The sequence below is a fragment of the Ambystoma mexicanum genome, chromosome 6p (assembly GCF_040938575.1).
Source record: "Ambystoma mexicanum isolate Mex_15411 chromosome 6p, UKY_AmexF1_1, whole genome shotgun sequence".
NCBI classification, from domain to species: Eukaryota; Metazoa; Chordata; class Amphibia; order Caudata; family Ambystomatidae; genus Ambystoma; species Ambystoma mexicanum.
The window spans coordinates 1,218,107,862-1,218,131,239 of NC_090935.1; the positions used below are offsets into that span (position 1 = coordinate 1,218,107,862).

General features: G+C 48.2%; 1 protein-coding gene across 1 annotated transcript in view; it reads left to right on the forward strand.

Annotated features, from left to right (window-relative positions):
• The window catches only part of FRMD3 (FERM domain containing 3), a 924,195-nt gene that overhangs the window by 745,864 nt on the left and 154,953 nt on the right, over positions 1–23,378 (forward strand). Inside the window, exons 6-7 of the mRNA XM_069625881.1 lie at positions 18,613–18,736; positions 22,185–22,272. Coding sequence (XP_069481982.1) covers positions 18,613–18,736; positions 22,185–22,272 — 212 coding nt within the window. The remainder of the gene's footprint in view (positions 1–18,612; positions 18,737–22,184; positions 22,273–23,378) is intronic.

Sequence of the window (23,378 nt, forward strand, 5' to 3'; positions counted from 1 at the left end):
AGGGGAACCCCCTAGGAAGGCTCTGGCTAAGGCAAAACATGTCTTTGTTCCTTTTTTGGTTCCCTCTTTCCAGCCTCTGGATTATATTTCTGGGGTGGATGAGGGGTCTGAGGAAGGCGTGGTTCCTGCAGAGGTCCCTGATGACATTGTTTCTGGTCATAGCCAGCTTGAGGACCTGCGCCAGTCATTGCATGACGCCAGTGGGCTCGACACCTCTCCGGAGGTGGAATTTGGTAGGCCTGAGCCTGGCACGCATGCCGACTCCTCTTATCGGCGCCTGATGTTGAGGGTCACGGATTACCAGGGGTGGTCTGCCCCCCCCCCGGGGATTTTCAGCAGGATGACCTGACTGATATCCTGGACCATGGTCCACCAACTGACCCGGTGCGTCCATTCCTTCTGACCTTGCAGAGAAGGGTGGCTGCGGCTTGGACTTCTCCGGAGAGTCTCCCGACAGTGAGCAATCCTTGCCGATGAAATATCGCCCAGCCAGTGGCGACCCCTGCTTCTTGACCATGCACCCCACTCCGGAACATTTGGTGGTGCAGGCGACTACGCCCCCCGCAAAGCAGGCGTCGTACCCTACCATCCCTCCCTATAGGGACGACAAGCGTTTTGAAGGCTGGCCGAAGAAGGTATTTTCTTCTGGGGGTATGGCGCTTCAGGCTGCCAACTCCGTTTGTGCCTTGTCTCGTTTCACGCACACTCTGTGGAACTGTATTTCCCTAGCGGCTGATCATATTCCCGAAGTGGAGGAACGGGATGGTTTCCTTGCTATCGTGCAGGATGGCAAGGATGCCATGTGTGAATCCGTTCAGTCGGGTCTGGACATGGTTGATTGCGTCAGCCGGTCCATGGCAGCAAGCACCGTAATACGCAGGTTTGCGTGGTTGCGGAAGTCGGGTTTTGCTCCTGATGTGCAGGACCGCCTCCTCAACATGCCCTTTAATGGTGAACATCTTTTTGGCAGCAAGGCTGACGAGAGTCTTGAGAGGTTGCAGACCTCCAAAGCTGCAGCAAAGTCGTTGGGCGCTGCAGTCCGCCAACCTCTGCCTTTTCGTCCTAGGGGACAGCAATGGAGGGGAGGTTCCTTTCAATATTACTCGTCCTTTAGTAAATCGAGAGGAGCTGCTAGTCAAACGGGCAACCGTAGGAGTGCCAGAGGTGGAAAACAAGGTACTCGAGGTGCCAAGGCAGCGCAAGCAGTTGCCTCTTTGCCCACAGGCACTGCCGCAGCTGCTTCAGCTCAGTCATGAGGCCCATGCTTTGCAGTTTGGGGGAAGGCCGTCGCAGCATCTTGTAGAGTGGCATGCCATTACTTCAGATGTGTGGGTTCTGGAGATCATAGCCCACGACTACTGTCTTCCTTTCCAGCAGAGGCCTCACGACAATCCACCAGGGAATCTATCTTTGAAGAGTCCAGATCTGCTCCTTTCCCAGGAGATTCAATCCCTGCTGGAGAAAGGCGCCATAGAACTGGTGCCTGTAGCGGAGAGGAACAAGGGATGGTATTCCCTTTATTTTTTGATTTCAAAGAAAGACGGGGGACTGAGACCCATCATGGACTTGCGCGGTTTGAACAAGCTCCTCAGAAAGGACAAGTTCAAGATGGTTACTCTTTCTCAAGTCCTCCAGGCCCTTCAACTTCAGGACTGGTTGGTGTCTCTAGACCTCAAGGACGCTTATTTTCATGTGCCAATCCATCCCAAGCACAAGAAGTACCTGAGGTTGTCGACTCACACTTTCAGTTTCAGGTCCTGCCGTTCGGATTGACCTCCGCCCGAGGGTCTTTACCAAGCTCATGGTGGTGGTGGCTGTGTATCTCAGGAAAGGGGGGATTCACGTCTACCCCTACCTGGACGATTGGTTGATCAGGGTGCGCTCTCCCGAGCAAGTCCTGGATCATCTGTCCGTCACCTGCCACTCAGTTCACAAGCTGGGCTTCTCCCTCAACTTAAAGAAGTCCCACTTGACGCCAACTCAACAGCTCCAGTACATCGGAGCAGTGCGCGACACGTCCCTGGGGCTGTGTTTTCCTCCCCAGGTGAGGGCTCACCACATTCAGCAGATGGTGCACAAGTTTCAACATTCCCAGAGTCTCCCAGCATTCGCGTTCTTGAGGTTGCTCGGCCTCATGGCATCCTGCATTCTTCTGGTGCCAGAGGCCAGGTTGAGGATGAGATCTCTGCAATGGGCTCTCAAGATCCAGTGGTCACAGTCCTCCGGCAGTCCTCCGGCAGGATGTCGTACCCCGTTCAGGTGGCGCCCTCGGTCGCCCAGGACCTTCTGTGGTGGGCCGTCGAAGGCAATTTGATGAGGGTGGCTCTGTTTTGGCTACCGTGGCCAGAAGTGACAGTCGTGACGGACGCGTCCCTCACGGGATGGGGAGCTCATGCCAACGAGCTGACAGTCAGCGGTCGTTGGTCTCTGTCGGAGTCCAGACTCCATATCAATCTGTTGGAGCTGAGGGCCGTCAGGCTTGCCCTGAAGGCTTTTCTGCTGACTGTGCGAGGGAAGAATGTCTTGATTCTGACGGACAACAAGGTGGCCATGCACTACCTCAACAAAAAGGGGGGGGGCAGGGTCACTTCCTCTGTGCAGGGAGGCGATGCAGCTCTGGTTCTGGGCAATCCAGCAGGAAATTTCGATCTCGGCAGTTCATCTGGCTGGAGACAAAAACGAGACGGCGGACGTTCTGAGCAGGCAGAGCGCTATCTCTCACGAGTGGGAGTTGGCTCAGGAGATTCTCCTGGAGATCTTCACCCTTTGGGGGACCCCCCAAGTGGATCTCTTCGCCTCCAGTGTCAACCAGGAGTGCGAAAGGTTCTGCTCGCGGGAATTTCCTCCAAGAGGAGCCTTAGGAGACGTGTTTGTGGTGGAGTGGTCCTTTCCACTGCTGTACGCGTTTCCTCCAGTCCCCGTCATTCCGCAAGTGCTGCAGAGGTTACGGAGGTTCGGTTCCTGGATGATCCTCATTGCTCCGGCATAAGCCCGGAGGACGTGGTACCCGGACCTTCTCAACTTGTCCATCTGCCCTCCACGTCGTCTTCCCTACTGAGACGATCTGCTCTCACATGAGGGGGGTCAGGTTCTCCATCCAGAGGTCAGATCCCTCAACCTTCACGCTTGGCTTCTGAAAGGTTGAGGTATAAGGATTGGGACCTCCCTGAAAACGTGATGGAGGTGTTGCTTTCGGCCAGATGGCCAGCAACAAAGTCCCTGTACCGTTGCCATTGGAGAAAGTTCTCCGACTGGTGCAGGGTTCAGAATGTGGATCCCTTTTCATGTGACATTCCTGTAGTGCTGTCTTTTTTGCTTTCTTTAGCCCACAGGGGCTTGCAAGTGGGTACCATTAAAGGTTACCTGGCGGCGCTGTCCATATTTAAGCGCTCGTCTGAGGAGTGTTCTTATTTTAAAATTCCTTTAATTTCTCAGTTTCTGAAAGGGCTCACTAATGTGTTCCCGCCGTCACCTTTCCAGGTGCCCGGTTGGGATTTGAACCTTGTTCTCAAGTTTCTAATGGGTGCTCCATTTGAGCCTCTACATTCTTGTCCTTTGAGACTGTTAACCCTTGTTAAATCTTAAAACTGTATTTTTAGTTCCGGTCACTTCCGCTCGCAGAGTGAGTGAGTTACAGGCACTTTCAGTTAAGCCACCCTTCACTGTGTTTCATAAAGACAGGGTTGTCCTTAGAGTTCATCCTTCCTTTCTTCCGAAGGTGGGGTCGGAGTTTAATTTAAGCCAGAAGGTTGTTCTTCCGGCATTTTATCCTCCTCTGCATCCTGGTAAGGACGAGGAGAGGCTCCATAGGTTAGATCCTAGGAGAGCTTTAAGTTTCTACATTTCACGCATGTCCCAGGTCAGAGTGGATGATCAGCTCTTTATTGGTTACGCTGGAAGGCGTTTGGGACAAGCTGTGACTAAGCAGACTTTGTCTAGATGGATTATCTTGGCAATTTCTGAATGTTACCGCCTGGTGGGTAAGGACCCTCCAGTAGGCTACAGGCCCATTCGACTAGGGGTATGGCTGCCTCTACTGCCCTGCAGAGGGGTGTTCCTATTCGTAACATCTGTGAAGCAGCCACTTGGGCTTCGGTCCATACTTTTGTACGTCACTACTACCTAGATTTTATCCATGGGCAGGATCTGGCCTTTGGCAAGGCGGTGCTTTACTCTGCAATTTGATTGGGCATTCTAAATTTGTATATTCTAAATTCTTTTCCCACCTCCTTACATTGGTACTGCTTTGGGAGTCTGTCATAGATATGGAATACGTCGGAGGACCCAATCCCCTCGAAGAACAAGTTACTCTCTTACCTTGTAACGTTCTTTCGATGGGATGGTCCGACGAAGTATTCCATATCGCTCCCTCCCTGCCTTCCCCGCTACAGAATTTCTTAGGTGATTGCAGCTTACGTTTAAGCAAGGCTTTCTGTGGTCCTACTGGCAGAAGATTGTTGCCACACGTTCTAGGAAAAAACTACAACTGAGGCTACGGGCGTCGCGCGTCCTACTTATAACATCCGGTGACGTCGGCTTGACGGAGGCCCTCGAGGACTGCGTATCGACGTCATCGACGCAGACGCCGAAAGATTTTCCGAAGCAGCACAGCTGTGGTGATTACTGTCATAGATATGGAATACGTCGTCGGACCATCCCATCGAAAGAACGTTACCAGGTAAGAGAGTAACTTGTTCATCTCTGTATTAGTTTGTGAGGCTTGTAGCGAAAACAACATGCGGTTTGAACGGCACGTGGAAACACTGTTGTGAGAGATAGTTCCTAAATGATTTCCGAAACAGTGCGTACCACACCCAATAAAAGAGCATACACTATTGCATCAGAGGTGTTCACACGCACTTAAACGAGGTCTGGGTGGGTTCGCCGGCTCCTCCACAGGCAAAGATGTTCCACCGTTGAACGGACTCCCGCGTGCTGTTGCTCCATTCCAACGAGGAACAGAATGCTGCTTGGAAACGCAGTGTTTCACCGCCTGGCCCGGGTCCTGCTGCATCCACATGCACTGTCTGCACACCTGCTCTCTCCGGCCCATGCCTGCTACGCCAACCATCACCAACAGGTAGCACGGCCCGAGGGAGTTCTTAAATAGCCAACCTGGCAAACCTGCCTCGCTCCACACCAACTGCCTCCCAGTGTATCATGGGGATCGTAGGTTTTGGCCTGATTTCGTACCAAACTTCCTCTTGCAGCTGCTTTTCAAGCCCAACAGCCCCTTTCTCCTCACAAGGTCTCACTGCTTGGCACCAAACACATTGGCTGATAGCGTCATCCACCTTGTTTTCTAGGTCCAGGAACCACACTTTCTCACAGAGTTGCACCTTTGTCTTTCTGACACCTTGGTGGCCAGATCCACCACGCGCCCTTGAAGCTAGAGTGGGATGACTAGCTGAGATCTGGACAAGCACCCCCTCAAGGCCAATTGATATCTCTTGTCTCACCTTCCATAGGCCTTGAAAAGACACTTGAACCTCCACTGTTCAGTTGAAGACAGAAACGTCTTCAACTGGCCCGCCTGCAGCTGAACCAGTAGATCCTGGAGTCCTTCATCTCAGCGGGTGGCTTCTGCAATGTCGGCCAGGGACATGGACTTCGGGCCCACCACCCTCGTGATCATGCCCATGAAGCCCTCCGCATCCTCATTGATCTTACCACCGCCACTGGCCCAGTGACAGGGATGGTGCAAAAACAACCCCACAGGCCTGCAAGTGCTTCCCTCTCTATTTGCGGGTACCTGCATTTGATGTCTGTGAGGGCCGTGCTGACATAGGCAACTGGGCACCTGTCTCCCAGGCTGTCCACCTGCAGGAGTACCATGCCAAGCACCACCAGTTCCATGGCATTGTACGGGTTAAAATAAGCCATCAGCATCTCAGCTACGAAGGCCGCCTTGCTGGTGACAAATGCATCCTACTCCCCCAAACCCAAATACTAGTTCTTTGGGGAGGACCTTGAGTGGCTCCATCAGACTGCCCAAGTTGGGGATGAAGTGTAGACAGAAGTTCACTATCCCAAGGAAGCTCCTCTCCTCTGACGAGGAAGCCAGGGGCAAGGCTTCCTTGATGGCACAGACTTTTCAGGGATCAGGAGAGAGTCCTCGCTCATGGAACATAAAGCCAAACAAATACACACTAAACTGAAGAAAATGACACTTTCTTCTGTTCAGCGTAAGCCCATGCTGTGCGATTCTCTGGAACACTGTGGTCAACCTCATCATGTGCTCTGTGTGCGATATGGTGAGTATCAGGACATCACTTACGTTCAGGACTCCGGGAGCCCCGCCAACACGTCCCTAATCTTAGATACCCCGAAGCTGAGCAGCTTGTAGCAAAACAGCCTAATTGGATGCAATTCCACGTGTAGGAGCACATGGTGCTACCCAGACTTGAGATAGATGGTCTAGAAAACCTTTCCCCTTGCAGATCCGCCCGGATGTTGCCGAGTGTGGAGGTGGAATGCCTCTCCCTCTGAATGGCTCTGTTGGGGAGCCTCATATCCACACAAAGGCAAACTTCGTGCTGACACTTTGGTTTACTGGTCACCATGATCAGGGACACCCAGGGCGTGGGGCCGTTCACCTGCTCAATTATGTCTGCCTTCTCCAGCTTTAATAGCTCCTCTTTGACCTTCTTGTGCAAGTGGAACAGGATTCTTCGGTGATGCAGCCCCACGGCTGCAGCGATCTGTCCACATTCAGCCACACCCCCTGTCCTTTGGGGCTGCCCACTCCTTCAACGAGCACCTGGAACACCTGCATAAGGTCATCAATGTCCATTTGTTAAACCTGGGGCGCAAAATGCACGAGACCCATGTCCTTTGCAGTTAAGCAGCTGAGAAGCGTGCCCTTGACCACTGGCATCCCCTACAACGTTGCAGGAATGGATACCTGATTGTGCACCACACCGGTGCTGAACTCACCCTCCAGTGACAACAATGAAGAACCATCATGCGTGAAAATGCATATCCAAGGCAAGGCTGGCCTCGGAGCAGGGACCAGCTTGTGGAACTGCGAGGCGGGTATGACATTCACTGATGCTCCAGTGTCAATAAGTACAGACATGATCGTGAGTAAGATGGAGATTGAACAGCGAGGCTGCTGGCACTGAGCTTGGAAACCCAGGCAAATGGTTGAGATGAAGATAAATATCTTCAATGCCAGCCGCTCCTTGCAGTCATTACAGCAATAACCCCCTTTTGTCATTCACAGCGGCCACCCGCCAATGGCTCGGGAATGGCAGCATTGGAGGCGGTTGACTGGGCTGTGCAATTGGCCGTGGGGCATGACACAGCCGGCAAAATGGTTGGGCTTGCCACAGCAGCTGCAAGTTTGGCCTGCTGGGTTTGCTTGATCATGCAGCAGTATGCCCCCTAATGCATCAAAGGGTTTTCGCTCCCCTTCCGCAGACTTGGTCACCACCTGCCTCAACCTATGCTAATATGTTGACTGTCCCCCGGAGGGGTCGGAGCTCGCTGTCCGCTGCAGGAGCAGTGCCCCATTTAGAAGTGCCCCCGAGAGGTACTGGGATCGAAGCCAGGCCAGCTGCCTGACCTGCAGCACTCCGATGTATGCTGCACGACAATGGTAAAATCATTTACTAATTTACCAGGTTCTGCTTTAATTTGAAACCGCTTCCTTGGATTAGCTTGGCTAATATAATATTTACTTGGACTACAGTGCATTATTATGTAACAGAAGCCACGAGGTAAAAACCTCTCCGAAATGGCCGCCGGCATTTCTACATGGCCTCCTTTGTAGTTTTGTGCCGACCCCTATTGGAAGCCAGGCCTTTTTGTTCAGCCAATCGTGAGCCGGCAGGCTCGAGCCGGCACTCTCACGAAGGCACGAACGATAAGGCTACTGCCTGTTGTGAGCCTGTCTGGGCCATATGGGCATTGGGCCCTCACACGCTCGCTCCAACCTTGATTCTTTGCCTGCACACTACCTTAGTCAGACTGCCCACTTCCCTTCACACATTTGCCACAGCCTATGCGCTACTACCTCACCTGGCCTTGACGCTAGCGTTTCGACACCACCCCGCTAACTTTAAAGCTACATGTACCACTAGGGAGCCACGCCACACATTGACTATGTATATGCCTCTGACTTACACTGTCCTATTGAGGACTATCCTATACCTATTAAGGACAATAGACCATACCATGCCACACACTTTGCCCTCATCTACGCATGCATATGCAACGCCCCACAACAAACCCCTTTGTCCAAATAGCCCGACTACAAGACCTTGCTGTCTCCTCCAAAGAAACCTCAAAATTTGCGCCAGACTTCCCAAAATATATGACCCTCTAGCCAAAATGTCATACCCTCCCCCTAATAACATTACCAGAAACCCTAGAGGCCAGCAGCCTCATTCAAAAGCCCCCTCTCACAATATCACCAACCCTCAGCACCCACACCAACTGAACAGCTGAATTAATCGAGACCACAATACCCACCCTAGGCGCTACCTTAACACCCAGGCACCACCCTTGGTGCCCATACAAACCGGTATAAAAGGAGCTCTAATAAACGCCCGTTTTATGGTAGCCCATGCAACTGTAATAGCCAACCTTCTCCTCATGGAAAAAATTGATTTCCTTGCTATTACTGAATCCTGGCTGCACTCAGCAGCCGGCCCAGAGATCATGCTAGCCATCCCTAAGGACTACACCCTTCTAAGAATAGATTGCGCCACTTCTCGAGGCGGAGGCCTTGCCATAATTGCTAAAACTAGCTTAGCATTGAGACTCGCACCCCCTCTAAATGTAGACTCCTGTGAATCCCTCACTGCCAAGCTGACCATCTCTGATACCCAGACTTTATCTATTCACCTCATATACAGACCTCCAGGCCCACTAGGCTCCTTTGAAGAAGATCTTACTAACATCCTGTCGGACAACCTTAAAAACTCCTCATGATGCCTTCTCTGAGGAGACCTTAACCTTGGCTTCAAAGACCCATCAGATCACAACGCCACACAGCTCAATGATACCCTTGAGGAATTAGGGTTCACCCAAAAAGTAACAGGTGCAACCCATACTAAAGGCAGAACCCTTGACTGGTTAGCAGAGTACAACTGGTAGACTTCCATTACCGCCTCAATACTGCTGCCTTGGACCGACCACCACCTGATCTCCTTCACCCTAGAGGTGACAGCCCCCTTACAACTCGATAGCATAGCTCCTGCCATTCCCACTAGAAACAAAAAAATATTACATCCGACAAACTCATCCCCCTGATTCTACCCACCTTGAACTTTCTTCCTGCCATCACAGACCCATTCATCTTAGTAGAAGAGTACAACAATGTTGTCTGCCTTAGACACCATAGCACCATTGAAAATCAGAAAGAGTAAACCGTAAAAACATCTGAATACTTGGTTCTCTCTCCACCTGAAAGCGATCAGACTGGAGAAACGCAAATGCGAACAAATCTGGAGATTACAGCCATCTGACACCAACAATAACAACCTTAGAAAACTAGCCTCCCTTTACAAACAAAGAGATTATCCTTGCTAAACAAGAGTCATATAACCTGCGCATCACACAAGCCAACTCCAACACCAAAGAACTGTTCACTATCCTTAAAAAGATAGAAACGCCGATCCAAGCCCCAGATACTTGCCTTAAAGATAAAAGCTGGTGCACCAGTTTTCAGAATGCCTTATCTAGCAAAATATCAACCCTCCAAGCCAAGATTAAAAATAAAAAAGACACCCTCCTCCTCGCCCCTAATCCTAACAAAATATCCATGCCTGCGTCCCTGGCCACCCCACCCACCATTCCTCCCACCCCATTTATACCCCACTTCCACTTCAAGAAAGTATCCATCCTTTAAGTTGAAAAAGTCATTCTTACCCTCAAACCATTTAACTGCCGTGGCGACCCTTGCCCAGCACTAATCATTAAAGATGCCGCACCTGACCTCTCCCAAACTTATAAATGCATCCTTCTCCACTGGCACCATTCCCCACAGCCTGAAACAGTCATGGGTCCTCCCACTCCTTAAAAAACAAACACTTGACCCTTCCACACCCACAAACTATCGCCCTATCACCACAGTTCCATTCCTGCTTAAAATCTTAGACAAGGTGCCGTATCTCCAAATCCAACAATACTTGGAATGCAACCACCTCCGAGGAGTGCGTCAGTCAGGTTTTAGACCACAACATGGTACGGAAACTGCACTCATCGACCTCAAAGCACAAATAGACGCTTTGAGGGACAATGGTAAAACAGCACTATTACTGCTACTTGATCTTTCGGCGGCCTTCGATTTGATTTGGTCGACCACAAGATTCTCTGCAACCACTTGGACTCTGCCATTCACTTCACACAAGAAGCAATAGGATGGATTCAACCCTTCTTTAACAACAGAACAATGAGGGTCTTCTCACCCTAGCAGCCGCTGACCCCATACCCATCACTTGCGGTGTACCTCAGGGCTCCTGCGTTTCTCCTACTCTGTACAACATCTTTACGAAGCCCCTTTTTGATGATCTAGATGGCCTGAGTATCACCTACACTAATTATGCGGATGATACACAGATCCTCATCCTGTTGACGGGAGATTACAACAAGGATTTGGTCTTCTTGAACAGAGTGTACCTCATCACCCAGGCATGGAGGGCCTCTCATGGTCTATGCCTGAATGATGAAAAAACGGAACTCCTCATTCTCGGCACCTCTGCTAACCTCAGCAAACTAGGACATCTCTACTTGAATTTTTAAATAGACAATAATGTGATTACAGTATCCAAGGAAGTCAAAACCCTTGGTTTCTATCTTGACTCTACTTTAAATTTCAAAAAGCAAGTCAACTCCATGGCTTCAGCTACAGCCTACACTTGCAAGCTAATCAGAGCAGCCAAGCCCTTCCTTTCATCCAATAACTGCATTACTTTAGCTATAGCCCTTGTCTTATCAAAATTGGATTATTGTAATGTATTATATGTGGGGAGCAATACATAAATTACCAACAAGATTCAGATTCTCCAAAACAATGCCCTGAGAGCAGCCATAAGCATCCCCAAGAAAACCCACATATCTGACTTCAGAAGATCCAACAACTGGCTCTCTACAAAAGACAAAATCCTTCTCAAATCAGTATCCATTACACATAAATCCCTACACCATGCTGCCCCACAATACCTTACTGACAGATTCTCCAGACAATCTTCACATCATCCCTCGAGAACAGCAAACTCCAACCTCCTACTTGTGCCTAGATTTAATCACACAAAGACTGGTGGAAGTAGTTTCCCAGTCATATCTGCCCAATACTGGAACTCGCTCCCACCGACACTAAGAGAAGACCTACCATAATCATGCTTTAGATCTAATCTTATCCACTGGATCAAGGAAAATGACATTTAACACCTGACTACATCCAGTCAACACTACTCTCCTTATCTGTATATACTGTATTTACTTGTTCTCTTGATGTAGCCTCTCTAACTATGTATATAATGTATGCTACCCTACAAAAATGTAACCAAAGCTGAACAACCTTTATTGCCTCAATGTGTATATAATGTTTGTGACTTTACAGCAATGTAACCGAAGCTGAACAACCCTCTTTTGCCTTCTGCGCCCTGATACCCCCGGGTCCGGCGCGCATTATAAATATTAAAACAAACAAACAAACTTCTAATGATTTCTGCTTCTGGGCCTCAACGCACCTTTGGATGCAACAGCATGAGCAGTCTCAGTCTGTCTTGACCTGGACGCCTCCTCCATATGGGCAGCCCTAGGGAAGCTACAAAACCATTATATTAAAAAGACAGTCATCACAAGCTCATGTTTTCTCCCCAGCTCAAAGATCCGTTGTAGCGGAACTCTCTGGCTCCTTAATATTCTGGTGCCGCAGCATCGGGGATGCACAGTGCTGGATGAACGGGGACCTTTCCTTGCGGTCTCATCATTCAGCCAACACGACATCGCCAGCCGTGGAATGCGTCCATGATAGGAGTCAAGGGATTCTGAAGGGTCCTGATGTGCCTGACGCAGCTAAAACCTTTTTCATAGTCACTATTCACTTGAAGTGCACCCTTTGTGTCCTTGTGGGAGCTGCAGGGTCTTACATATCTGGTGTTCTTCGCTCCCAGCACAGAATAACAGCATTGCCTTTATAGCACCGTCATCTGTCTGTCTGGCCATTGCAAAGGACATTTCCAGCCTCTCCACCCACATGTCCCACCGGGGCCCCAGAGTCGCATGGGGACAGTTACATCGAACTTGGCCACAGGATTCCCAGCAAAACCCCTATGATGTCCTCCTGGTGGGGCATCCGGCCAGCTGCTGCGCAAGTGTGATTCAAAAGGAGATGCCGCTGAGGACGACACATCCTCATCCATGTCCATGACTGGTCACTCAATAGGAGTGACCAAAGGTAGAGAGACATGTGGGGTACAGCGGCACGAGCACCCGGGACAGGGGCACGAGTTGGTACCACCCGTGCCCTGGGGCACCCTGGACAGTGTAGACACACATTTCTCCAGGCACTCACCACGACATGGAGAGAGGCAAGACAGGATCAGCAGATTGGAAAGCACACTGCACTACAAATGGAGGGTGGCCGGTGGAGCCACACACAATGGCGATGAAGCACTGCGATGCCGCCGGAAAGTCACGGACCACCAGACCATGCTTCCCATGATGTGAAGCAGAGCTTGTGGGGGGGCATGCAGCCCACCTCATCACCCAGTTATTATGAGGGGTCTCCAGGCAACTTCGAGACTCCCAGTAAACGACACACACACCCCAGCGTTGTTGTCACTGGACTCGCCCTGTTCCGGGGCGTGGTCATATTTATTCAACCAAGGACATAGGGCATCACCTGACAGCCAGCGACGTCCTACTTCACAACACTGTGGTGCTAATTGCTCTATAGCCCTCACCCCTGCACCACACTGGCTTGGTAAAGGCCGCAAGCCTACGTTAACCTGGGCTTCCTGACCAATACCAGGAAGTGAAGCCTGGGTGTGAGGGCTATAATATGTCAATAATCCATTAGACCCAACTGGCTATCCCACATGTTTTTGCAAACCATTCTATCTAGGCAACAGCTATGACGTCAATCAAGGGCACGTACAAGACCTGTCCCTGACTACATTTTTCCCCTGTACTTTGTCCCCTCCTTCTATGCTTGCCCCACCCCTCTGCCGGTTCAAGACATCCTCTTCCCCTCGGCTTTTGGTGGGCATAGAAAGTAGTGCACTTACATAAGAGCGCATGCTGTCAATAGAGAGATTTCGTGACTGACATCATAGTAACTGCTACACAGATGTTTGCTTTTTTCTGCCGACCCTTTGTGTTCTAATACATACTTGAATTTCTTTCTTTCTTGTTTCTTTCTTTCTTTCTTTCTTTCTTTCTTGCTTTCTTTCTTTCTTTCCTTCACTTTATTTAAGCCTTGTGTCCTTTTGCTCCATCACAACTGCGTTATTTCGCTTTCCTGTTCTCTCTTCTGCATTTCAGGTCCCTTTCTGTACATTGGTACTGTCTTGTGCTCCTGCCTCACCTTTTCCTGTGCTTGTTCCCAGTACGCACAGGAGGAAACATTGTGCAGTTTTAGAACATCACTTTGCCAGTAAGATGGTAACAACGTGAAGACGTGTTAAGGGGAGTTTTATGACGTTCTCTTATAAATACACAGTATTAATTGCAAACCATTAAGTGGCGCTGTTCTATTTTTTCAAATACATTTGCCAATAACAGATTACTTTATAGTCTTGGAAGAGTTATACAACAAGTTAATTGTTTCTTAACAGCTGGAGCTGTTTCAGCTCAAAATGGTGCAATTTGGAACCCCATTTGTTCAAGTTAATTTTGGAAACAGTCTGTGCTGCGGAGCCACAGTTGTTAAACAGAGGCTTTGACTATCATCCAAACACCTTTGCAATTACTTCTGTAGAAATTAGCAACGTTGTGCTCTTTTAAAGTGCATTCTGACAAGTCTATTAGTCTCAAGCAGTGTAACTGCCCATGCTCTCTAATGAGTCCCATTTCTATCATCAGGCGGTGAATGCCCTTCATCAATAATAGCTCAACACAGGTGCAGCAGCCCCGCATTTTCGTTAGTATCAGCGGTGCTACCTAGCAACATTTGTGAACCCCTACTGTCACCCGGAAAATGCGCAGTGGCACAATTATGACCTCTAAATTGGTGAAGATGTGCATTAGTTCATTTTGCTAAAATGGGCTAGTCTGGAAGTAGGTGAATGCATTTTTACACCTCTGTTAATGAGATGCACCCAAAATCCTAAATTATGAGATACCTCACATTAAGTCCATTAAACAACCAAATAGGATCATGGCATTTCCCAAAATCTGTCAATGCAATGATCTCAAACCATGTCCTTAATCACCCTCAAAGAAAACCTGGCCTGACAGGGTTAGTTCCCAAAATGGCATCCACTGGTCTATGATATGCCACTGATTCAACTCTCCAACCACTTTGCTAGATTCATGAATGCCACAAATAATTGCAGGAATGTGCCAAATCAACTCGTGAGTTTCTCACAATCACTTCTGGAAATTCTCCAGGTCAGCCACACTGGAAACAACAAATGAAATACCCATACAACATGTCTTGTAATGCCAGCTATGGCCTGGAATCTCTTACATCTTTGCACAGGTGATACCAAACAGACCCTGAAATGCCCACAAGCATCTCATGAGTTTTCCATAGTGTATTGTATTGTATTGTTTATTTATTTATAGAGCACACCGGGCCGTCAGGCATCTGGGTGCTTGCAACAAAAAATGTTTATTTACAGTTACAAAGGAACAAGAGAGCTGCAGGAAAAAGCAATATACAAGGATAATTTACAATAATATATGAATGTTTAGAGAAGTGTAGCACCTCGTATGCCAGGGATCTGCTACCTGCCGCTCTCCAGATGTGTTGGACTCAACTCCCTGAGCCCTCCCGATTGACTACGCTATGAGTACTGGAGAGTTGTAGTCCAATGACCTGGAAAGCCAAAGGTTGCAGACCCCTGGCCTACTGTCCTATGGCATGTGGGTCTCTTGCACAACCTCAACAATCTCAGCCTTTGCATGTCAAGTGTGTGGACAAGGATACCATTTCTGGGTTTGCCCGCAGACTGACATTAACCAAATTACACTTTTATATGCAATAGGTCAAACCCTCTTTTTTTTGTTTATTTTTTTGTTTACGGGGAGCCTCACTCGAACTCGGGGCTAATATCACACAGGAAACAAGGGGGTGTAAAGCTACCCTGCCCTCAGGTGAGTTGACCTATCTTTGGAAATTGGGAAGTTGTAAAACAAATACTGCACGTGACCTCTAATTTTTCATACAGTAAATTTATTTTAAAAACATCTCATTAAAAAACTACTTATGGCATTAAACAAACAAGGAGCACAATATAATTCCTCCAAAATTTCACAAGTTGACGCACAATATAATTTTCAGACACAACATAAAAGACATAATTATAACAAAGAGCAGCAAAATAGGTGCAGGACAGTGTTCCTACTCCTTAAACTGCATCAATACCATGATTATAAAGTGCATCAATACCATGATTGCACATTAAAATACACAAACTGTTTTCTGGGGGTTAGTGCAATAAAGTGCTAGATATGTAGTACAAGAACCATATTTGGAAACTTGTTCTATTCTTGCATGTAGGAAATGGACATGCAGATAGGCCTAACGTATTTAGACCTCCTGATTGATGGTGCTTGGTCTAATTATTCCGAATTTTTGATAGTCTTTTTTATATTCCGCAATGGGGAAGGATATTATAAACAATATCTGGTCGACACGGGGTGTTTCGGCCCTTAGTTCAAGATCCCCCTTCCCGATGTTCTTCTTGGATAGTTTATACTCGGGCCTTCATCAGGACATATATTGAATTGAAATACAGTGTACTAATCGTACAGCTACCTCTTCATCTTGTCTTTTGAAACTGAATTTGATTCACACATGGGGATGGTTAAGCATTTCTTTTCTTTGGGAGCTAATTAAAGCTACGTGGTTAGTTGCGGTTTTCCCGGCTGGTGGGCATGGGAGCCTACTGTTGCACCTTATTGTTGAATTAGTCAGCAGGATGCCTTTAAGTGCCTGGCTGTAGTGCAACTAGGGCTATTCACTTCACATGTGCACATGTGACTCTGACTTGCCCTGGAGCAACAAAAAAAACACACTATGTCTAACATAGAGATGAGGGGAGAGGAGGAGTCATGGGAGGAAAAAAACTCCTAAATACATGCCAAGGAAGCGAAAGAATCTGCATGCAATTAACAGGGATAAGTTATCTTCAGGAAAAACCATTAACCGTTTTTGATTTGAGTAATAATTGATGAAATAATTAGCTTTTTGGTCTGTGTTGGATCCTATGAAGCACTCTTCCGCACTGCATACTTTTTTAAAAACAAGTATAACAAATACTGTCTGAAACAGGTGTCAATATTTCTTCCGCCTAATGGACACACAGTATACACATAGTGTGTTCTGTATAGTGCTAAGCAAGCTGGGAAGCAAAGGAGCACTGTAAAGGAAGGGGAGGCAGTAATGGGATCCAGTGATATGAATATAATCAGAAGAATAGAATATTAAGGCATGAATATAGGAGTGTGCATCCTCTGGCTCGCCAGATGCTGTGATCTACAACACCCATCTGCAGTCAACAGCCTACGCAATGGCGAGGGATCATGGGAGTTGTAGTCCAAAACATTGGGGAGTAGCTGTATGAAGAGCCCTAAATTAGAAGGATATGGACAGAAGGGATGCAGGGAACAACTGGCAGGGGAAACAGGTAAGGGAGTGATAGCAATACCTGGTTTGGATGTGGGAATCCCGCAGACTATAGTGTGTCTGATGTTGCTTTTCAAAAGGTAAAGGGCAGCAGTCATGGCTTGTTCAATTAGAGGTGCCTTGAAGAACTAGACAAGCTATTGCCTCATTGAAGTATTCGCCACAAAGCGATGTTAAGGTGGGCCCAAAAGTGCTTGGTATGCCAGAGGTACTGGAGTCAATCCAAAACTGGACCCAGCTTTACGATCATCCAAATAAAGCAGGATCAGCATACAAGCATTACAATCTCTCAAACAGTTGATTAAATATCAGTAAACCATCATTACTGACATCATAACATAATCATAGTTACGAAAACCTATGGGGATCGGCATTGGTTAATAGGTATGGTTACATATAGATCATATAGGGGTTTAGACAGTGGATTGAATTAGAACTATTTGATGGCTTCACTTGAGACCATCCCTATAATGCTAAAGGTAAAAATACATAATCTCTGCGCTACGGGTTTGGTTGATATATACGTTGATGGACAGCATGACACTATGGGTTTTGATAGTTTGGCATCTTACTAACCAACTTGGACAGTTAACAGGTCATCATGATATGAGCTAGATGGTTTGTAGAGAGAGTGAGCCCTATGGATTGTCCTTTGTTCATTAAAGAAGATACCATCCCTCACCCGTAGGCCATGAGACTGGGCAATTACTTTGTACTTGATGCAAGGCGGCTTATGTTCGTGTGCACTTTTGGATGGCTAGTGTTCTCCAATTATGAGTCACGTGTTAGAGGACCGTAAATAAAATGGGGTTAGCTCTGATTTCTTAGGATTAAAGCAAATTTGAATGCGTGTGTCATATTTTCTGTTTCCACCAGGGACACTCTTGAGTTATATTTTATGGGGTTTATTGGCTTGCTATTCTACTGCACCTTGTAAATAATGACTGGTTGTATTCTTATAACCTTCCAATTAATTTGAAAGTTTCCTGCTTGTGCCTGGGGGATTGCCGTCTCGCACCTTCATTCTGCCATTCCATCCAACCTATCTCATTTTGACTTTAGCACTCACTGCCAGCTACTGTCTGAGCTCTGAACAGCTCTGAATTTCTGTGGATTCAGCCTTTTAAGTTGTTTGAACGTCTGGAGGCCTTCATCTATTTAAAAGCATGCTGCAGCGTCCGTTTTAAAGAAGATGGCTGCCCTATTACACTCTGATTTCTATGTTACTGAGCTATACTCGCATGTTGTTCATGTTGCTTTCAGCTTATGCATTGGTTCTGTTAGTGTTCTTCATGCCTTGTGGCTGCTTTGTTCATATTTTTCATGTAATAATGCACATTTCACCTAGTGTACATGTTCTTCGTGTGGCGTGCCTATTTGCTTCGTACCTAATGCATGCGCGTTACTGGTGCAGTGTTAGCTAGACTGCGTTTTTCATCTTCATCTGAGATTGTCTATGTCTTGTTGTACCTGCCTGGGATAAGGGCGTGACAAATGTCTTAGTGAGTAACGCTTCACTCCTGTGCGATAATGGACAGCGGTCGGGGCAGATTCTGTGGATGACGTACACATCTGCCTCCCAACAACGACATGGATGTTAAAGTTATTTCCACGCTAGAATGATTAACGTAGCATAAAATAATAGTTGGGTATCGGGAGAAGCCTCTGGGCAAAGTGGGTTTATGGTACACATTTTCACTTTTTCCACAGCTTTAAACCAGCAATTTGGTGGAAACTACTGAGCTTTGCTTAGAAGGAGACAGCAGCTGTAACCCATATTCCTTTTTTTAAATATTTCTGTACAGCTGAGATTGGGGATTTCGATCCTGACGAACACCCTGAAAATTACATCAGCGACTTTAAGATTTTTCCGAAGCAGTCACAAAAGCTGGAGAAGAAAATAGCTGAGATACATAAAAACGAACTCAGGTAACATGGGGTGTGGGGCGTGTCAGTGTTACGGGGCAGCAGGTGCGTGCCTAGTTACTGCAACTCCTCATGATTGAGGATGTGTGAGTTAAACACAGTTGTCTTGTCTGCTCTGGAGTAGGCCACAGTGCAGGCCATGCTCAAAGTTCACTGATTGTAGGGAGCGTGACTGGGCCGCTGCATCCATCGCTTTAGTGTTTGGTGTTGGATGCATGCATGTTGTTTGATTGTGCTGGAGTGAAGTGCGTCATGTGCCATGAGCCGCGATCTGCATCGTCCTATCAAGATTTAGGCTCACACCCCCCTGTCTTCATGTTTGTAGTTGGTTGGCTAGCTTGCCTTCCTGTTAGTGGCGCGTGTGGGTGAGGTGACACTGTGAGCCAATTATATGTGCTCTGTGGAAGGATGGGAGAGCTTGGTCTGTATCCCTGAGTGAGTGATTCTATGGCCGAGTGACTTTGTGTGTATGTGTTGTGTTTAAGAGAAGAATAGGGGTTGGGTGCCGTTTCATTGTCCTGCTGGCCACAGTGAGTGAGATATAGAGGGCCTGATTCATGGAATTTTTTGCACGGTTCAAAGTGCCTTTGCACTGCCGACACAAACCCTGATTCATGGAACTGTGCAAAGTGTATTTTGGCAGTGCAAAGTCAGTTCAAAGTCATTTTTGCAGTACAAAATGAACTTTGCACTGACTTTGCACTGCAAAAATACACTCTGCACAGTTCCAAGAATCAGGGTTTGTGTCGGTAGTGCAAAGTCACTTTTCAGGAGAGCAAAGGCCCTTTGTAACATGAAAAACACTCCATGAATCGGGCTCAGAATGTGTGTGTGTGTTTGGCGCGTGAGCAGCTCAGAGGCTGTTGGGTCAGTGCTTTGAATGCATGTTCTGTGTAGTTGTCAGTTGGGGGTTGAGCTGTGCATGGATGAGGTTGCAGTGGGTGCACCTTGTCTTACATGTACCTACAAAACGTACAACGAGCTGATCCCATTACCCATGATGAAACCCTTCAGCGGGCGTTCTTCTGATCTCCTCTGTCATCACTAAAACCACTATCTTTACATAAATGGATCTCAACAGGGCCAACACCGGGTTTCAGCTTTCTGATATATTCATTAATTTTACACGCGTTATTATCCTCTAAAGTTATCTGCAGCACCACTAATTTGCCACAAATTATGAATGCAAGTGAAGTGATTTATAAACAAAGTGTTTAAATTAGAAAAAGAAATACAAGAGCTATTAGGTTGAATCCTTACTTAACGTTGTGCTTTTCAATCCTGCGTCTAAACATATGCAGAATTGTCACACTACATATTGTGCAGCTGAGCACGTGTATTTGATGTATAACATCAGACTGAGATGGTGGTGGCGGGAGACGGCTGCGGGGGAGGGGCGGAAGTGTGCACTGCAGATCGGATTGGATAGCCAGACAAGGGCAAAAGCGAGGTCTCTGCCGCAGCATGACTGACAGCCGCAGTATTTTGCCCTTGGCGACAGGGTGGCCTCCCAGGGAGACCACGATGGCTCTCTGGGCTAATAGGACCCCACACAGACCCTCTCCTCAGTATGCACTTCACATCTTAGCGATATCCTTGTTTTGAGTGGCGCGAGGATGTGACTTGAAATCTGACTTGACAAACCCACTACATAGAGGAAGACCCCTCAGGGAAGGCGTGTCCTCCTAGCTGATGCTAGAGACTGCTTCTACTGATAAACTCCAGTCGCTGCAAGAGGTGCATTCAAATGTTGTTGCCCCACCGCGATGTCCCAGCCCACCAGATGCTCCACTGGCCTGGCCTTCACCAGGAAACCAATGAGTGGAACCAAAACATAGAAAAGCAGCACAGAACATGATAGAAAATGTAACATAACAGATACAGGGGGTCATTTTCAAATTAAATACAAATTGCATGCGGGGGACCACCAACGTTAGCCCGTATGTGCTGTTGTTGCAAGTGACACTTTGCAGAAAGGGCTTTAGAATGGACTCCTGTGGAATCCACAGGATATACACCAGGTGTAAATGCCAGGCAGGCCTGGCCTTAGGTGGGGGGGCGAGCCGGGCGACCGCCCAGGGCGCCACGCCCCCCCGGGGCCCCATTAGCCCCTGCCACGCCAGCTCTGGGGAGTCTTTCAAGGGTTCCCCCGACCCGAGCTGGCGTAGCGGGAGAAGGCGCGGCGGCGGGTGCATTCAATGACAATATGGTGCTCAAATGCTCCCCTCCGCCGCTGGCGCCTTCAACAACAAAAGGCGCCATTAGCCCCCACCACGCCAGCTCGGGGGAGCCTTTCAAGGGCTCCCCCGAGGTGGCATAGTGAAGAAGGCGTGGCAGGCGCCTCACTGTTACCAAATGTGCTAGCGGCGGCGGAGTGCATTCAACAACAACAGGGCGCTGATGCACCCTATTCATATCATTACCTCCATGCCGGAGCGAGGAGGTTTAAAAAAAAAAAAATAATAAAGTGGCAGTTCCTGGCCCTGCCCCCGCTGTTGACCAGGGCGCTGCTGCCCCTAAGGCCGGCCCTGATGCCAGACGTATTGCATTGGGATCCTTTGTCTTACACCTGCACGAAATTCTCATAAAACCTGGTGGTCTCCCAAGATGGAGGAGGAAAGCAAAGCTGAGATGCTAACTCTGCTTGGCTACTCGCCAACGCTTTGGAAAGTCACACATGAGATCAAGTGGGAAATGAAAGCACACAGGCATTATGCCTTGCTTTTACACTTTCATTTTCGCTCAGCTCAGCGCAGAATGACCCCCATACTGTTATTCTCTCCTTAGAATCTTTTCCTCGGGCTTCAGAGTCTTGTTACGGGCATCACAACGCCGTGGTTTACGGCAGTAGAGGGCACCTGCTGTCTTTGCTTCATCTGTCAGCAGGAGCAGTGATTTGAAAATGAAAGGGAGTGTTTACAGAAAGGACAGGAGGGGAAAATGAAGGCTTGAATCGAGGAACAGTGGAAAATGGGGTCTTGTGTCCTGGAGTTATCACATTAACACCATTCCAGGACCTGAGGATTCCAGCCACCGGCATGAGCCACACAAAGCAATTACTGCAACAAAATGGCCGATCTCATTTCCTGCCTGTGAGCTGCTGGAAGGACCCGGCAGAGATACCAGGCTCATTTAATACTGAGACAATAACATGTAACAGATAGGCGGCAGGGTGCCCTTTGAGCGCCCTGTTCATATAATCTCCAGCGGCATGTGAGCGATGCTGGATTGGAAAAGGTTTTGCTGGTGGTATCGCGGCGCCATGGTTCTCACAGAAGGTCTCTCCTGCCATTCATTCGAGCTCCAGTAGGGCAGCGGTGACCTTTGCCTAGGTGCATGTAATTTTGCTCCACCAGCAATGAGGGTGAAGCTGCCCCTTGAGGTGTGTGGATATGCTAGCATTGGCTATGCTGATGGGTGCAGTGGCTAATCTCTCCTTGTGTTATTCCAGCGGGCAGAGCACAGCTGTGGCGGAGTTTAATCTACTACTGAAAGCACAGTCTTTGGAAACCTACGGTGTGGACCCTCACCCCTGCAAGGTAACATGGGGTTTTCTCCTTCACAAATAATTACTGGTAAAAGCGTCCCCGCCCCACCCCCACCACCCTCTTCTAGTGTTCCCCAGAAGATATTATGCTTGATTTATTTCAGAGTTGGGGGATTCCACTCACATGGTACATGGCAGAGGCGTTGCTAGGGAGAGGGGGGCTGAGAGGGTGGTAGCCCCGGGTCTTTTGGTCGTAGCCCCGGATAGAAGCTCAGGGGCTACAACCAAAAGGCTAGCTAGCCCAGAGTGTTGACAGTCCCGACAATAGCGAAGCCCCAGATCTTTTAAAAACCTAGCAACACCCCTGGTACACGGTGCTATATACAATATAGAACATGTAAATTCATGAGCAGGACACATCTCTTTCTTCCAGCCAGATAGTTTATTCTGACTGTGCTCAGACAGGCAAGATGTGGTACTCTCGGGGCTACCGTTCTTTGCCTGTGCAGTTCCCCTTTCTGGGTGGCAGCCTTCTGTCCAGAATCATGATTGCACCCTCCCTGCCTTGCATTATCTACGTCATCACCCGCAGCCAATATTCGGGATCGGAATGCGAAGCAGCCTTAGCCATTCTTGCTGGTATCCAAACGAATCCAGCCTGTACCATAACATGTGCTCCCCTGACATATACTTTTTACAGGCCCGCCTAGGGCATTATGCAGATTAGAAGTTATTGTGTCCGCATTGCTTTCATTGGTAGATGTGGCGACATGCAAGAAGATGCTGTCAAGTTATCAGCAGCCTCCATGATCTCTGTGATTAACCCTTACCGGCCAAGAAATGTACAAGGTTCCAATTTATAATGTTTACACACAGGGCCATATTCTGACCCAACTTGTACCTGTAATGGCAGAGAATGTCCCTGAAGTCATTTTTCAGATGGGGCCAGTGGTGGACTGGCCTAGAGGGTACTCTGGAGATCTCCCGGTGAGCTTCTCCACCATCGGTCCATTTAGAGTGGTCACCCATGTGTTCTGCTCCTCTTACTCTCTCTCTTTCCCAGGCACCACAGCACCTTCCCGCCATCTCCCCTCATCCCCTACATCCCTTTGAAGCACAGAATTAGTTAAATAGCTTCGACTAATCGAGCATATTATT